This window comes from Geotrypetes seraphini, chromosome 4 (assembly GCF_902459505.1).
Source record: "Geotrypetes seraphini chromosome 4, aGeoSer1.1, whole genome shotgun sequence".
Taxonomy (NCBI): domain Eukaryota; kingdom Metazoa; phylum Chordata; class Amphibia; order Gymnophiona; family Dermophiidae; genus Geotrypetes; species Geotrypetes seraphini.
The window spans coordinates 101,530,535-101,549,015 of record NC_047087.1 but is presented as its reverse complement, the minus strand read 5'-3'; the positions used below and the strand labels follow the sequence as shown (position 1 = coordinate 101,549,015).

General features: G+C 43.3%; 1 protein-coding gene across 2 annotated transcripts in view; it reads left to right on the top strand.

The window, feature by feature from the left end:
* Positions 1 to 18,481, top strand: part of SPAG17 (sperm associated antigen 17) — a 742,651-nt gene that overhangs the window by 513,861 nt on the left and 210,309 nt on the right. For both annotated transcript variants that reach the window (XM_033941513.1, XM_033941512.1), the window contains exons 31-32: positions 4,306 to 4,494; positions 18,158 to 18,303. In XM_033941513.1, coding sequence (XP_033797404.1) covers positions 4,306 to 4,494; positions 18,158 to 18,303 — 335 coding nt within the window. The remainder of the gene's footprint in view (positions 1 to 4,305; positions 4,495 to 18,157; positions 18,304 to 18,481) is intronic.

The window sequence follows — 18,481 nt, the reverse complement described above, 5'->3', positions numbered from 1 at the left end:
CATATTGAGCTGAGGGTTTGGACGTATCCCCAACAGTGATACCTAGATCCTTTTCATGGGAAATGATTCCTAACATACAACACAGCATCATGTAGCTAAAGTTTGGGTTCCTCTTTTCCACATGCATCACTGTGCACTTGCTCGCATTAAACGTCATCTGCCATTTTGATGCCCCAGTCTCCAGTACATAAGTGGGGGATGGATTTGCAACAGTCCACAAATCATTACATGTTAAAGATAGAAGACTGGATGAGAAAGCATAGTTTATGCTTAAATGTGAGAAAACCAGAGGTAATGTTTGTTGGAAGAAGTGGGGAAGAGCTGAGGCCTGATTCCTTAAGTGTTTTGGGGATGACACTACCTAGGAGGAAAGAAATGACTGTTCTGGGGGTTGTTTTGGATTCAGGCCTGACTATGAAGCTGCAAATAGTTAAGACTGGTAAGGCATGTTTTTTTAGCCAACTTCATATGCTTTATTGCTTGAAATTGTTGATTTTGCCTTCTGATTTTTGGACTGTTATGCAGGGGATGGTTCTGTCTAGGTTAGACTATTGTAACACTCTCTATCTTGGAATTTTGAAAACGAGAGGGAGAGCGTTACATTTGGTACAAAATGCAGCAACAACATTAGTAATGAGAGTTGACAGGATGGCACATATTATGCCAATTCTAAAGCAATTACATTGGTTACCAGTTGTATTTTGGGTGCAACATAATGTTGTTTCTGTGGTCCATCAGACTATTTACCATCAAACACCATGGTACTTTTGACAAGTTGTGGCACTTTGTAAGCCTAATATATCTTTACTAGTCTTTAAGCCCGTTACATTAATGGGTGCTAGAATAGATGTGTGTGTCTATATTTCTTTCTCTCTCTTTCTCTCTCTCCTTGGCCGCTTTCTGTCTGTCTTTCTTTCTTTCTCTCTCTTTCTCTCTCTCCTTGGCCGCTTTCTGTCTGTCTTTCTTTCTTTCTGTCTTTCTATCTCTCTTCTCGGCCGCTGTCTGTCTTTCTTTCTTTCTGTATCTTTCTTTCCTCGGCTGTCCACCACTACCCCTTGCCTGCTCCCCCTGTCCAGCAGTAGGGACGTTCTGGCGGAACCACTATCCGTGCTCTTCAATCTCTCCCTTAGTACAGGTAGAGTCCCGTTGGACTGGAAAACGGCTAACGTCATTCCACTTCACAAAAAAGGTTGCAGGACAGAGGCTGAGAACTACAGACCAGTGAGTCTCACATCAATAGTGAGCAAACTAATGGAAACTCTAATCAAACACCAATTAGATATGATCCTGGATGAGGAGAATCTGCGGGATCCCTGTCAGCATGGATTTACCAAGGGGAAATCCTGCCAATCCAACTTGATCAGCTTCTTTGACTGGGTGACGGGGAAGCTTGATGTTGGAGAGTCCTTGGACATTGTATACTTGGACTTCAGCAAAGCATTTGATAGTGTCCCTCACCGCAGGTTATTGTGCAAAATGAGTTCTATAGGATTAGGTGACACTTTGACTAAATGGGTTGGGGACTGGCTTGGTGGTAGGCTTCAGAGGGTGGTGGTAAACGGCACCCCCTCTGTAATGACGGCAGTGATCAGCGGAGTGCCGCAGGGCTCGGTCTTGGGCCCGATCCTTTTCAATATCTTTATAAGAGACTTGGCTGAGGGGCTTCGCGGTAAAATAACGTTATTAGCCAATGACGCCAAACTGTGTAACATATCAAGCAAGAGCACAACGGACAATATGAAACACGACCTACTCCTATTGGAGCAATGGTCTAGGACCTGGCAACTGAGCTTCAATGCCAAGAAATGCAAAGTCATGCACCTTGGCAGTCAAAATCCATGCGAGACTTACACCCTAAATGGCGAGATCCTAGCAAGGACTGTTGCAGAACGGGACTTGGGGGTAATCATCAGTGAAGACATGAAGACTGCCAATCAAGTGGAGCGGGCTTCATCTAAGGCTAGGCAGATCATAGGATGTATATGTAGGAGTTTCGTCAGCCGCAAGCCTGAAGTCATTATGCCATTGTATAGATCCATGGTGAGGCCTCATCTGGAATACTGCGTACAATTCTGGAGGCCTCATTACTGCAAGGATGTACTGAGGCTTGAGTCAGTCCAGCGAATGGCCACCCGGATGGTCTCGGGACTCAAGGATCTCCCGTACGAGGAACGGCTGGATAAATTACGGCTATACTCACTCGAGGAACGCAGAGAGAGGGGAGACATGATCGAGACGTTCAAATACCTCACGGGCCGTATCAAGGTAGAAGAAGATATCTTCTTTTTCAAAGGTCCGACGGCGACAAGAGGACATCAATGGAAAATCAGGGGCGGGAAATTGCACGGCGATACCAGGAAATACTTTTTCACCGAAAGAGTGGTTGATCGCTGAAATAGACTTCCACTTCAGGTGATCGAGGCAAGCAGCGTGCCTGATTTTAAGAAGAAATGGGATCGTCACGTGGGATCTCTGCACAGAGATAAATAGGGGAGGGTCATTGGGGTGGGCAGACTAGATGGGCCGCGGCCCTTATCTGCCGTTTTTTTCTATGTTTCTATGTTTCTACTTGAGGGAGTCCAGAGAAGAGCAACTAAACTGATAAAGGGTATGGAAAACCTCTCATATACTGACAGACTGAAAGAGCTGAGGCTGTTCTCCCTGGAAAAGCGGAGACTTAGAGGAGACATGATAGAAACCTTCAAGATCCTGAAGGGTATAGAAAGGATAGACAGGGACAGATTTTTCAGATTATGGGGAACCACAAGTACAAGGGGGCACTCGGAGAAATTAAAAGGGGACAGGTTTAGAACAAATGCCAGAAGGTTCTTTTTCACCCAGAGGGTGGTGGATACATGGAATGCGCTTCCGGAGGCTGTGATAGGCCGAAGCACGTTACAAGGCTTCAAAGAAGGTTTGGATAGGTTCCTAGAGGATAAAGGAATTGAGGGGGTACAGATAGGAGTAGAGGTAGTTTTAGGGATAGTCTGGGACCACTGCTCAGGCAATGGGCCTGATGGGCCGCCGCGGGAGCGGACCGCTGGGCGAGATGGACCTCTGGTCTGCCTCAGCGGAGGCAACTTCTTATGTTCTTATGTTCTCCCTTCCTTTTACCTCCCCCGTGTCCAGCAGCACTCCTTCCCTGCACCCCCTGTTCAGCAGCAGCCCTTTTCCCTTCATTTTACCTCCCCCCTGTCCAGCAGCAGCCCTTCTCCCTTCGTTTTACCTCCCCCCCTGTCCAGCAGCACCTCTTCCCTGCTCCCCCTTGTCCAGTAGTAGGCCTTCTCCCTTCCTTTTACCTCCCCTATGTCCAGCAGTAGACCTTCTCCCTTCCTTTTACCTCCTCCCCTATCCAGCAGCAGTTTTTCCCTGTTCCCCCTGTCCAGCAGCAGCCCTTCTCCCTTTGTTTTACCTCCCCCCTGTCCAGCAGCACCTCTTCCCTGCTCCCCCTGTGCAGCAATAGGCCTTCTCCCTTCCTTTTATCTCCCCCCTGTCCAGCAGCACCTCTTATCTGATCCCTCCTGTCCAGCAGTAGGCCTTCTCCTTTCTCTGCTCCCCCTGTCCAGCATCCGCTAGCCCGGGCAACCTCGGGGCTTTTGCTAGGGCGGCCTACCCCGCATTATCGAAGTGGGCCGGTCTAGCAAATGCCCCACGACTGCTGCGTTTGCTGGATCGGGGGTGAGAAGAGGCATCCCAGCAGCAGCAGCGCAGGAGTCAAACTGCCATCGCAAGCCACCCCATGCGCCTCAAGCCACCACAAGCCGCCACATGCGCCTGAAATCGAATTCGGCACGGAGGCACACATTATGCTGTCAGGGAACATGGAGTTGTAAGTGCACATGTGCGCTTAGGGTTTTATTATAGAGGATGATCTGAAAATCAGAAGCTATTAATTCTAATAGTGCAGGGAAATTATGCAGAAAGTAGAGCGATGGCTTTCTGTATTGCTGGTGTAAAAATGTAGAATGCCCTGGTGGGCCAATTACATCTGTGTGTAAACCAGTTTCAATTTAAGAAGCAGTTGAAAATTCAGCTATATGTTACTTCATTTTTGTGATTTATTAGTCCGCTTTTGAAGAAAAGAATCTGTTTAACCATGTTTACTATTGCACTCTTGTGATAAATTAGATGACAAGTGAAGAGAAGAAATTGATTATGTTGATTTTATGGTATGGTTTGGTTTTACCTTATATATGCTTTAACTGATGTAAACTGTTAGTTTTTTGTAAATGGTATAAAAAGTTTTAAATAAATAATATCTTTTAAATACTGGCCTCAGTGTTTCTTCTTGCTCTGTTTTTATAGGTGTTTCCTTCCATTAAAGGCTATTTCTCCATTGACCTAGAGGGAAACATGATGTATTCCTCTAAGATAGAGAATTCTTCCAGACTTGCTTACAATAATGACTCAGGGAACATTTCTGAATATTATCTCATGAAGCATACCGCGTATGTTATTTGTGAAGCTATGGATCCTGAAGGCAATCTTTTTCAGGTAAACACCCGCCCTACAATTTTTTTTACCTAGCAGACAAGTGAGTGGCATATGGTATAAAATACATTTTTATTTGATAGCAATTACTGTTGAAAACTACTAACTAAACTGTTCTCAGAAATGGCAATTAAGGCTGTCTGAAAACTGCCCACCCTCAATTGGGATTTCACAACATACATACATTTCACTGGATTGTGAAGAAGCACACCCAACAGTATGTTTTGAGTGGAAGCATGAGTGGAGGAATAGCCAAATGGCTAATGCAACAGACTGAAGTCATTTTCCCACTGCAGCTCCTTGTGACTTCACAAGTTACTTAACCCTCCATTGCCCTAGGCACAAAAAACTTAGATTATGAGCCCATTAGGGACAGAGAAAGTACCTGGATAACGGGCCTGATTCTGTATAGGTTGCCAGTCTCAGCAGCCTCTTAAGCAGCGGTCAAGAATCGCATGTCAATCACTCACCAGTGTCCTATACAGAATCATGTCTACCTTAGGCACATATGCCTTACCCCCCCCCCACCACCACCACCACCAATTATCCAACTGGTACCCATGTTAGCTGGCGCTGGATAGAGAATCATGTCTGTCCGATTGCAAAGATAGGTGGCTCAGCTGCCTATTTTGCCGAGGGATCCCTTGCCATCAATTGATTGCAGCACTAGAATCCCCAATCAGCTGAGCCAGCAGGATTCTCCAAAACCATGGCTTCGGGGAGTCCTGCCGACTCAGCTGATTGGGGCAGAGGACCTCCCCCCCGACACACACACCCAATATCAGCAGGAGGGATGCCCACACCCTCCTGTCTGATATCTCCCCCCCCCCGAGATTGGCAGGAGGGATGCCCTCTCCCTCCTGCCTGACACCCCCTGAGATCAGCAGGAGGGATGCCCTCTCCCTCCTGCCTGACACCCTCAAACATCACCCCCTCGAGATCAGCAGAAGGGATGCCTACTCCCTCCTGACCGAACCCCCTCCCGCCCCGAGATCGGCAGGAGGGATGCCCACATCCTCTTGGCAACACTCCCCAAAACCCTCTCTGAACCCCTGACACTCCCATTATTAAGATGGAGTTTGGGAAAATCATCTGCTTATTTCTGGGATAGCAGCATAACATATATTTTACCATAGGAGCCAACTTTTCAAAATGATTGGGGGAGCTCAAACTTTGCCCCAGACCCTACCCTGTAACAATAGTACTAATTGTAATGCCATTTTTCCATTCACTTTTCATATATACACACAATATAATCTTATTAATAATCACAAAAACTACATAAAGCACACAGTTTGGCGCTTCTCAACATTCATTTTTAGAGAACACAGATAGATGCTATGCAAATACAGGACCACAAACTAAAAGTCCTAATATATACAAATGAAATCCTAAAATGCCAGATTCTGCATACAGTACAACACCAGAGAATTAGAAATAAATGCATTTCTTCCTGAACAGTGCAAAAAATAGACAGCAGATGCAAATTCTCAAAACTGACATATTTTAATCACTAAATTAAAAATAAAATAATTATTCCTATCTTTGTTTTCTGGTGATTTTATTTTTCTAATCATCTTTTTCCAGCCTCTGGTTGAACTTTCTTCTGTCTGTGCATTTAACTGCGTTTCAAGGACCTGCTGATCTATTTGCTGTTTATTTATTTCTATACTGTTCCCCCAGGAGAGATCAGAATGGTTTGCATGAGCTTATTCAGGTACTCAAGCAATTTTCCCTGTCTGTCCCAGTGGGCTCACAATCTGTCTAATATACCTGGAGCAATGGGGGGATTAAGTGACTTGCCCAAGGTCACAAGAAGCAGTGTGGGTTTGAACCTACAACCCCAAGGAGCTGAGGCTGTAGCTTTAACCACTGCGCCACACTCTCCCCTTTTCTCTCATTCACTTTCTGCCCTATATCTATCTGGCATTAACTTTTAATATTCAACTTTGTTCAATTTTTCTGCTTCCTTCTCAAATCTATCTATTGTTTCATGTCTTCCCTTCCCATCTATCCATGCACAGCATCTCCTCCCTCTCTCTGCCCTTTTCCTCTTCGCCCCTCCATCCATGTGTTCCATCTCCTCCCTCTATCTTCTCCCCTATTCCCATCGTTTCTTAAACAGTATTTCTTGCATCTCTCTTCCCTTCCCCATCCCTCCCCTGTGCAAATACTCCTCCCTCAAAAAAACATAAGAATAGCCTTACTGGGTCAGTCAAATGGTCCATCAAGCCCAGTAGCCCGTTTTCACAGTGGCCAATCCAGGTCCCTAGTATCTGGACAAAATCCAAGGAGTAACAAGATTCCATGCTACCGATCCAGGACAAGCTGTGGCTTCTCCCATGTCTTTCTCAATAACAGACTATGGACTTTTCCTCCAGGAAATTGTCTAAACCTTTCTTAAAACCAGCTACGCTATCCGCTCTTAACACAACCTCTGGCAATGTGTTCCAGAGCTTAACTATTCTCTGAGTGAAAAAATATTTCCTCCTATTGGTTTTAAAAGTATTTCCCTGTAACTTCATCAAGTGGCCCCTAGTCTTTGTAATTTTTGACGGAGTGAAAAATGGATCCACTTGTACCCGTTCTACTCCACTTAGGATTTTGTAGACTTTAATCATATCTCCCCTCAGCCATATCTTTTCCAAGCTGAAGAGCCCTAACATTTTTAGTCTTTCCTCATATGAAAGGAGTTCCATCCCCTTTATCATCTTGATCGCTCTTCTTTGAACCTTTTCTAGCGCCACTATATCTTTCTTGAGCTAGGGAGACCAGAATTGAACACAATACTCCAGATGATGTTGCACCATGGAGCGATACAGGGGCATTATAATATTTTTACTCTTGTTAACCATTCATTTTTAAATAATTCCTAGCATCCTGTGTGCTTTTTTGGCCCTGCCACACATTGGGTGGAAGGTTTCATTGTATCGTGTATGATGACACCAAGATCCTTTTCTTGGGTGCTAAACCCCAAGGTGAACCCTAGCATCCGTATGATTTGGGTTATTCTTCCCAATGTGCATCACTTTGCATTTGTCTACATTAAATTTCATCTGCCACTTGGATGCCTAGTCTTCCAATTTTCTAAGGTCTGTCTGCAATTTTTCACAATCTCTCTCTCTTCACTTCATCTTCATCTCCATACCTGTGCAGCATCTCCTCCCTTTCTTTCCCCCTCTGGTGGTCTGTCATCTTTCTCCTCTCCTTCCCAGTCTGGCATCTCTCTCCCCTCCTTCCCTTCTATATTCCCCCTTTGTGGTCTCACATCTCCCTGCCCTTCTCTTCCCTCTTTCACCTACCTCTCTCCTCTTCCTTGGTTTGGCATTTCTTTGTCCTTCCTTCTCCCTCCAATAGTCTGACATTTTTCTCCTTCTCTTTCTCCCTTCTTGTGATCTGGTATATTCTCTCCTTCCCTCCTCCTCCTCCCTACCATGGTCTGGTATCTCTGTACTCCCCCTTCTCTTTCCCTTCCCTGCCCTGGAGGTATAGCATCTCTTTTTTTTTCTCTCCATCCTGTGGTCCAGCATTTCTCTAATGACCCCTTACACTACACCCGCAATCCCCCTGTGACCAACCTACATTCCTATGTGTGTGGGGGGGGGAATGTAATCCAGACTGCTGCGTGAGCCGCTATTGGCTTGCAGTCATGTAAGGTCCCAAAAATATTGGGGGTGCTCAGGCACCCACAGAGCTGGCGCCTATGTTTTTTTTCTATTTTGATATCTTTCCAAGTACTTGTGACCTGGATTGGCTACTGTAGGGCTTGATGGATTTTGGTATGTCCCAGTATGGCAATACTTATGTTCTTATGACAGTAGTGATCATAACATGATCAGATTTGAATAAATAACTGGAATGAAGATACTAAGGAAATCTACTGCATCAGCATTTAACTTTCAAAAGGGCAACTGTGATAAAATGAGGAAAATTATTAAAATAAAACTAAAAGGAGCAGCTGCCAAGATTCAGAATTTAAATCAGGTATGTTCGATGTTTAAAAATTTACTTATATATAAAAAGAAACCCCAATGGTTCACAGATGAGGTCTCGTACCTAGTCAAGGAGAAGAAAAAAGCATTTCTCTCATACAAACGCACCGGGGAAAAAGAAGCTAACATTGAATACAGGACAAAGTCTGCAGCGGTCAAAACAGCAGTCAGGGAGGCCAAACTTCGAACGGAAGAAATTCTAGCGAAGAACATTAAGAAAGGGGACAAATCCTTCTTCAGATACATTAGCGACAGGAAAAAGAACGCAAATGGGATAATACGCCTTAGAACGCCAGACGGGAATTATGTGGAAACAGATTCCGATAAAGCCAAAATACTGAATGATTACTTCTGTTCAGTCTTTACCTGCGAGGCACCAGGGCACGGGCCACGGCTGGAAGCAAAGCAAAGCATGGAAGACCCATTTCAGAATTTTGAGTTCACACCAGCTGATGTTTACAGAGAACTGTCAAAACTCAAGGTGAACAAAGCCATGGGACCGGATAATTTGCACCCAAGAGTGCTCAGAGAGCTATGCGATGTTTTGGCGGAACCGTTAGCCGTGCTCTTCAATCTCTCCCTGAGAACGGGGAGAGTCCCCCTGGACTGGAAAACTGCCAACGTTGTTCCTCTGCACAAGAAGGGTTGCAAAGCGGAGGCTGTGAATTACAGACCAGTGATTCTCACATCAATAGTGTGTAAACTCATGGAAACTCTACTTAAAGGCAAACTAGACACAATACTGGATGAGGGGAATCTGAGGGATCCCTGCCAACATGGATTCACTAGGGGCAGGTCATGCCAGTCCAATCTTATCAGCTTCTTTGACTGGGTGACAGGAAAGCTGGACTTGGGAGAGTCTCTGGACATAGTGTACTTGGATTTTGACAGTGTTCCACACCGTAGACTATTAAACAAGATGAAATCAATGGGGTTAGGTGAGAAACTAACTGCATGGGTCAAGGAGTGGCTGAGTGGAAGACTTCAGAGAGTGGTGGTCAATGGTACCCTCTCTGAGACATCGGAAGTGACTAGCGGAGTGCCGCAGGGCTCAGTCCTGGGACCATCCCTTTTCAACATATTCATAAGGGACTTGACCTGAGGGCTTCAGGGTAAAGTAGCACTGTTTGCCAATGATGCCAAACTGTGTAATATAGTAGGTGAAAGCAATCTCAAGGATAGTATGATGCAGGATCTGATCACATTGGAAAACTGGTCCTCGACATGGCAGCTGGGCTTCAACGCTAAGAAGTGTAAGGTCATGCATCTCGGTAGCAGAAATCCATGCAGAACATACACCTTGAATGGAGAAACACTAACTAGGACTTCAGAAGAACGGGACTTGGGAGTGATCATCAGCGCAGACATGAAGGCTGCCAAACAAGTAGAGAAGGCCTCATCCAAGGCAAGGCAAATGATGGGAGAAATAAAGGACAGCCTCACCACAGTTGAAGTGAACTTAGATCAGATATACTACCAGATCGACAAACTTAAAAGTGACAAATCCCCTGGACCGGATGAAATTCACCCGAGAGTCTTGAAGGAATTGAAGGTCGAAATCGGAGAGTTACTGCAAAAACTTGCAAACCTGTCAATCAGAACTGGTCAGATACCAGACGACTGGAGGAAAGCGAACGTCACGCCAATTTTCAAAAAAGGATCGAGAGGAGAACCGGGCAACTATAGACCTGTGAGTCTTACATCTGTCCCCGGCAAGATGATTGAATCACTGATCAAGGATAGCATAGTTCAGCACTTGGACACACATGACTTGATGAAACCCAGTCAACATGGATTCAGGAAAGGGAAATCGTGTTTGACGAATTTACTCCAATTCTTTGAGACCGTGAACGAGCAAATTGATAGTGGAAAGCCGGTGGACATAATATACTTGGACTTCCAGAAAGCATTTGACAAAGTTCCACACAAAAGACTTCTTAGGAAACTACAAAGCCATGGCATAGAGGGAGATATACAAAGATGGATAGGCAAATGCTGGAAAACAGGAAGCAGAGAGTGGGCATAAATGGGAAGTTCTCCGACTGGGAGAAAGTGACTAGTGGTGTACCCCAAGGCTCGGTACTTGGGCCGATCCTTTTTAATATTTATATCAATGACCTGGAAAACGGAACATCCAGTGAGATCATCAAGTTTGCAGACGACACAAAACTCTGCCGGGCAATCAGATCGCAGGAGGACAGTGAGGAACTCCAGAGCGACTTGTGTCGGTTAGAAAAATGGGCGGAGAAATGGCAGATGAAGTTCAACGTGGAGAAATGCAAGGTAATGCATTTAGGCAGTAAAAATAAGGAATACGAGTACAGAATGTCAGGTGCAACTCTGGGAAAAAGTGAACAAGAAAGGGATCTGGGTGTACTGATAGATAGGACCCTGAAGCCGTCGGCACAATGCGCGGCAGCGGCAAATAAGGCAAATAGAATGTTGGGCATGATAAAGAAAGGAATCTCGAGTAGATCGGAGAAAGTTATAATGCCGCTTTATAGGGCAATGGTCAGACCCCACTTGGAATACTGCGTCCAACATTGGTCTCCCTACTTAAAGAAGGATATAAAACTGCTGGAGAGGGTGCAGAGACGAGCAACTAAACTAGTGAAGGGTATGGAGAAACTGGAATATGAGGATCGACTTAAAACACTGGGATTGTTCTCCCTTGAGAAAAGGAGACTGCGTGGGGATATGATCGAAACCTTCAAAATACTGAAAGGAATCGACAAAATAGAGCAGAAAAAACTATTTACATTGTCCAATTTGACACGGACAAGAGGACATGAAATGAAGCTAAGGGGGGGGCAAGTTCAGGACTAATATCAGGAAGTTCTGCTTCACACAGAGAGTGGTTGACATCTGGAATACTCTCCCAGGGGAGATTATTGCGGAATCGACAGTCCTAGGCTTCAAAAGCAAACTAGATGCATATCTCCTTGAGAGAGGCATATAAAGATATGGTTGGCTATAAAATAAGCCAGGTGTATACCTAGCAGGGCCTCCGCGTGTGCGGATCGCCGGACTTGATGGACCGAAGGTCTGATCCGGAGATGGCGCTTCTTATGTTCTTATGTTCTTATAATAGAAGCTTCGTCAGCCGCAAACCTGAAGTCATAATGCCACTCTACAGAACCATGGTGAGACTTCATCTGGAATACTGTGTGCAGTTCTGGAGGCCACATTACCGTAAAGATGTGCTTCGAGCTGAGTTGGTCCAGCGGATGGCCACTAGGATGGTCGCCGGACTCAAGGGTCTCTCATACGAAGAAAGACTGGGCAAACTGCAGCTCTATACCCTAGAGGAGCGCAGGGAAAGGGGTGACATGATTGAGACATTCAAGTATGTCACAGGTCGTGTAGAGGTGGAAAACGATATATTCTTTCCCAAGGGACCCTCGGTCACAAGGGGGCACCCGCTCAAACTCAGAGGAGGGAAATTTAGTGGTGACATCAGGAAGTATTTCTTCACAGAAAGGGTGATAGATCACTGGAACAAACTTCCGGTGCAGGTGATCAAGGCCACCAGTGTGCTCGACTTTAAGAATAAATGGGACATCCACTTGGGATCCCTATGACGGTCGAGTTAAGGAACTAGGTCATTAGCACTCAGACTTAATAGGGTGGGTAAATGGAGTGGGCAGACTTGATGGGCTGTAGCCCTTTTCTGCCGTCATCTTTCTATGTTTCTATGTTACCGATCTCCTCCCTGTGATTTTTAAGGAGAATATATTATGTTTATTTAAGATTTGATATACTGCTCCTGCATTTTACTGACCTAAGCGGTTTACAATGTATCAAACTAAAACAAAATTCCGTACTTGAGAAAAACTACCCTATCTGTCCCGAAGGCTCACAATCTAGCTAATGTACCTGATTAAAATAAAAATATGTAATACATTTCTAAGATTTGCTGTTTAGACTTCAGGCATTTGTGGTCATTGCTTTCTAGCTATCTTTCAGTGGTAAACTTGCCTTTTGTTTAGGTTTATGTTTAGTTTCACTTCCTGTTATATTGCTAAGAAGTGAGTTGCTAATATGGTTTGTGTTGCTATCTGTACTATATCATATCTTGTCTTTTGCTGGGGGTGGTCTCCATAACTGTGTTTCATACATACACCACCCCATCTTCTAGTTTAAATGCCTAGAAACATATTACCTGAATTTCTCAGCAAGGATTTTTTTCCTGCTATAGCAAAGGAATTTTGGAGCAAAGGAATTCTGTAGGGGTAATAATTGTGATGGTGGATGTTTCTGTGTTACATATTGCAGTCAACCTGATCTTATTGTGACCTATTTATTCCTGGATTGTTTTATCCTTTGAGGCAATGGTGGTAAATTGATATGATTCTGTGGAGTAATAAAAGCTGCTTTAATTGCATCCAATTCCTGCTTAAGTTTATAGAGCTCCTCTTTAATACTAGCACGCTGAAGACAGATGGGATAAGCCTTAAGCTTCCAAATAGTGTGCCTTGGAACTAAAGCACCACAATGATTGCACTGAATAGAAGTCATCCTGATTGGTTGGAATGGGAGTTGACAGAGTAATTTTGATTTGTTAGTCTATATGTGAGTAGCAAACACTGGGGTGGATGGAACTATAAATCTTATCCTTTTTCCTATGAGAAGGATAAAACAGGATTTTCAAAATTTATAATCTTCCTTGTCCTAGACAAGTATACACAGGATTTAAAAACAATTGCACAAGCAGAGAGCCAAACTTCCCAATACAGTTAGGAACAGAAGGGGGAGGTGGTTCTTAGTAGTAAGAGGATAGAAAGGAGAAGAGGATCAAGGTAGGTATAAAATGCTATAAGAGTAAGACCAGAAATATGAAATTTTGAATAACTTAGCTTTTAGAAGTATGTAAAACAATCTTTCTCCCAGAGCAGTCCCCAAGAAATGCAGGTACCTGAGAAAAATGGCCCTTTCCTGCTAAACACTGGCTCTAAGCACCTAATCAAAGACAATGGCTCCAGGACTTTGAATCTCAATTCATTTACCTATAAACACATCATGTAGTCTTGATCCATGTTCAATCTCAGTTTTTAAAACATTAAAAGATTATATTGCAGAATCTGTTAAAGGTTTATCAAACAGATCAATGGATAAAGGAATATTACTAGATTGCTTAAAGAAATCTTGATAAAGGGAGAATCTTTAGATCCATCATTATCAACTAATTATGTCCACATCTTTGGCTATTTTAGCAAAACATTTTGAAAAATTGATATTTTATCAATTACAAGAGTTTATACATGAAAATGGATTGCTTGATATTTACTGATTTGGTTTTAGGCCAATGATATGGAGGCAGCAGCAATGATATGGAGCTTGTGCTAAAAAAGATATGAGAAAAAACTTTAAGACCACAATATGTATATCCTAGAGGAAAGGAGGGATGGGGGGATATGATACAGATGTTTAAATACTTAAAAGGTATAAATATGCAAATTAATTTTTTTCAGAGATGGAGAAGCAGTAGAACTAGAGCAGTGGTCTTCACTAATTTTTAAGCGAGGGCCAATTTGGGTCCAAAAGGACTGAAGGAGAGTCAACAAATATCTTCCTACATGGGACCATGATGTTAATAGCACTTCTCGACATTTATTCCTACCAGAACAGGTGGCCTTAGTCACATAATACAGAACATAGATGAACCCTATACAAATAAGAGCCACAAGCTAAAAGTCCTAATATACACAACTGAAACCCATGATGCCAAACTCTGCATGCAGTACACCACCAGAGAAATAGAGCGAAATACATTTCTTCCTGAAGTTTGCAAAATATAGACAACATATGTAAATTCTCAAAACAGACATATTTCAATTACTGAATTGAAAATAAAATCATTTTTTGTACCTTTGTTGTCTGGTGATTTTTTTTATTTTTCTAATCATCTTTTCCCAGGCTGTGGCTGCACTTTCGTTTGTCTGTGTTCTTAACTCTTTTTCTAGGACCTTATCCATTTTCTGTTTTTCTCTCCTTCACTTTCTGCCCTACATCCATCTTTCGCACTAACTTTTAACATTTGTCTTTCTTTCATTTTCTGCTTCCTTCTCTGTTTATTTTTCCATGACTTCCCCTCCTCTCCATCCATGTGCACTATCTTCCTTTCTCTGCGCTTCCCTTTTCCTCTCCATCTTTCTTCCCACAGAGGTCTGGCATGTTCATCTTTCCTCCCCATATTTCTTCCCACAGATGTCTGAACATCTTCTTCCCCTTTCCTCTCCATCTTTCTTCCAACAAAAGTCTGGCATAAAGAAGTAAATACAAGAGGAAGAGAGGAGGAGAAGGTTGTATTTATAGCTGCAGCTTACTATTTAGAAAATATGGGGAAACATTAAAGCTCGAAGGTGTCTTTAAAGAGGAAACATTATAAAGCCCCTTTAAATTTGTCTAACCCTCTGTTTTACTAAGGTGCGCTAAAGCATTTTTAGCGCTTGCTAAACGCTAACATGTCCATACACTAACACGCACACTAAAACGCTTTGTAAAAGGAGCCCTAAGTCTTTTTTTTCTTCCCTAATGTAAGTGGAACCCCTCTCCCATGCCTATCCAACAGGCCCTCTTGAATTCAGACACAGTCTCTGTATCCACCATCTCTTCTGGGAGATTGTTCCATGCATCTACCACCCTTTCCATAAAAATGTATTTCCTCAGATTACTCCAGAGCGTATCACCTCTTAACTTCATCCTATGCCCTCTCACTGCACTGTTTCCTTTCTAATGAAAGAGACTTGACTCATGCACATTTATATTACGTAGATATTTAAATGTCTCTATCATATCTCCCCTCTCCCACTTTTCCTCCAAAGTATACAGATTGAGATCTTTAAATCTGTTCCTATATGCCTTATCACAAAGTCCACACACCATTTTAGTAACCTTCCTCCGGACTGACTCAATCCTTTTTATATCTTTTTGAATATGCGGCCTCCAGAATTGTACACAATATTCTAAAAGAGGTCTCACCAGGGTCTTATACAGAGGCAATATCATTTATAAAAATGTTAAAAAGAACAGGCCCAAGAACAGAACCTTGAGGCACACCACTGGTAGCATCCCTTTCCTCAGAGCAGTGGCGTACCTAGCATATGTGACACCCGGGGCCCATCATTTTTTGACACACCCCCCCCCCCCCATCTATATGAAAAATATGATTTTTAGTAACAATTCACATATCGCACAAGAGTGTACCTAGGAAAAGGCATCATCTTAAACACTGCAGTGAGCACTAGAACATCAACACATACATTGTAAAACTAAACAAGCCAGATCCTGCACAGTCAATTGATCCTGTACAGTTGATGCTATCAGAAAGCCTGTCCCTTTCATACACACAGACAGATACACCCTCGCCCAATATGGAATAATCACAAATTAAAAATAGAAATATGTAGACAAAAGTTAAACTGAACCACCAAGAAACCAGACTCTGCATACAATGCAACACTACAACACCACAAAAACAGTAATACATGTCCTCTAATACTGTGCAAAATATAAAGACAGTAGATGTAAATTTGAAAAAACTGATACATAACAATCACCACTTTACAAATTAACAAATAAAAATAAAACAAATAATGAGAAATAAGAAAATACCATTTTATTGGACTAATCCCCGTAAGCTCGATCCCCATCCCCGCAAACCACCTGATTCCATCCATACAAGCCTTGAATTGTTTTATATTGAACTTATTATATTAAAGTATAAAATAAACAATATTCTGTACAATTTTCAATTTATAAATCAGCGTCTTCTCCCCACTCTCTCTTCCCCATTTCCCTTCAGCGTCCTCAGCCCACTCTCTCTCCACTTTCCTTCAGTGCACGCACATAAAAACAAGCAAGTAATTTTATATCATTTTCATTCTATTCATTCATAGAAATTAAAGTCTAAATAATGCCAGTCACATAACAAAACATGATTTTACAAAAATAATTTCCTGCACAGTCAAGCCTGCAAGGATTACTAGATGTCTTTCAGCAGCTCCCCTCCCTCCCTCCCCCTTACCTTCGTGGCCAAGTCAAAATGATCTACCAACAATAAAATTTTAAAAACACAAAGCACACTGTATGCAGAGAAAATGTTAATTGTCATTTATATTCTGCGGGTTTTCAAAGAGGTCAAGGCAGATGACTTTATCAATGTCACCTCAGTAACAACTATACAAAAATAGACAAATATACCCCCTCCCTTTTTACTAAACCGCGATAGCGGTTTTTAGCACAGGGAGCTGCGCTGAATGCCCCACTCTGCTCTCAACGCTCATAGACTCCCTGTGCTAAAAAACGCTATTGCGGTTTAGTAAAAGGGGGCCATAGTGCAAAATATAGACAGCATATATAAATTCTCAAAACGGACACATTTTGATCACTAAATTAAAAATAAAATCATTTTTCCTCCCTCGGTTTGGTAATTTCATCAGTCTTTGGTTGCACTTTATTCTTCTGCCTGTGCATCCAATATTTCTTCCCTTCTTTCAGCCTCCTGTGTGCTTCCTCTCCTCCAGACCTAATTTCCTCCCCAAACTTCTTCTTTATTTCACCCTGCCCCCTTTTTTCTTTCTCTCTCCATGTCCCCTTTCTTTCTCTATGTCTGTCTTTCTCTCTCTCTCCATGCCCCATTTCTTTCTTTCACCCTGCCCCCTTCTTTCTTTCTCTCTCCATGACTCCTTTCTTTCTCTATGTCTGTCTTTCTCTCTCTCTCCGTGCCCCATTTCTTTCTTTCACCCTGCCCCCTTCTTTCTCTATGTCTCTCTCTCTCCATGCCCAATTTCTTTCTTTCACCCTGCCCCTTCTTTCTTTCTCTCTGTCTTTCTCTCTCTCTCTCTCTCCCCGTGCCCCATTTTCTTTTATTTTTCTTTGTTTCACCCTGCCCCCTTTCTTTCTGGCTCCCTGTCCCCCCACCCCCGTTTCTTTCTTTCTCCCTCCCCTCCCCCATGCCACCGCCATTGGGAAAATGCTGCCACCTGCTCCGAGTTTCCCCTGCTTCTTTCTCTTCCCCACGGGGCCGACCAACTCTCGCCACCCGACGGCAATTCTAATGTCAGAGAGGATGTTCCAGGCCAGCCAGGCAGCGATTGGCTGGCCCAGAACATCCTCTCCGACGTCAGAATTGATATTGGGCGGCGAGAGTTGGTCGGCCCTGCAGGGAAGAAAAGAAGGGAGAACTCGGCTGACTTGTTCCCGATGACGGCAGTGGAAGCCTTTCCCCGGCGGCAGCCTATTCCCTGGTGGGTGGCCAGCTGTGCACCCCCTTGGGGCATGCACCCGGGGCGGTTCTCCCCCCCTTGGTACGCCACTGCCTCAGAGCGATCTACATTGATCACTACCCTCTGTCTCCTTCCTCTCAACCAGTTCCTGACCCAGCTCGTCACTTTGGGATCTATCCCAAGGGAACTCAGTTTATTTATCAGATGTCTGTGTGAAACACTGTCAAAGGCTTTGCTAAAATCTAAATACACCACATCTAGCGCACATCCTCTATCCAATTCTCTGATATAAGGTGACAGATATGAATAAAAATTTTGTAATGGTATCTGAGCCATTACCATCCTTTTGATCTTTGACTTTACATTTTTTCATGCCACATACTTTCATGGCACCCAAGCCTCATTGATCCTAGTGACTCTGTAATTCTTGATATATTTGTCATTCAGGTCATGGTTGATGGGGAAACATCAGTATTTAATCCCAACAATGAACCTTCATTTATTGGGGAAGAGACAGTTATGGAAGAAGACATTTCCCAACAGAGTAAACAAGTAAAGCGCCGTCCTTTCTCTTATCAAAACCATGCTCCAAGGTAAAGTATGAAATACCATCACAGGCTATAATTGTGCAATATAAAAGTAGTCCACAAAATTCTACAGTCTAATTAGTCCATGATAATTTGCTAGTAAGTAATAAGACACCAAGGTGCATGCTGTCTAATGGATTTTGAGGCTATAAAAGTGTTCTTGCACTTCATATTTTAGAAATTA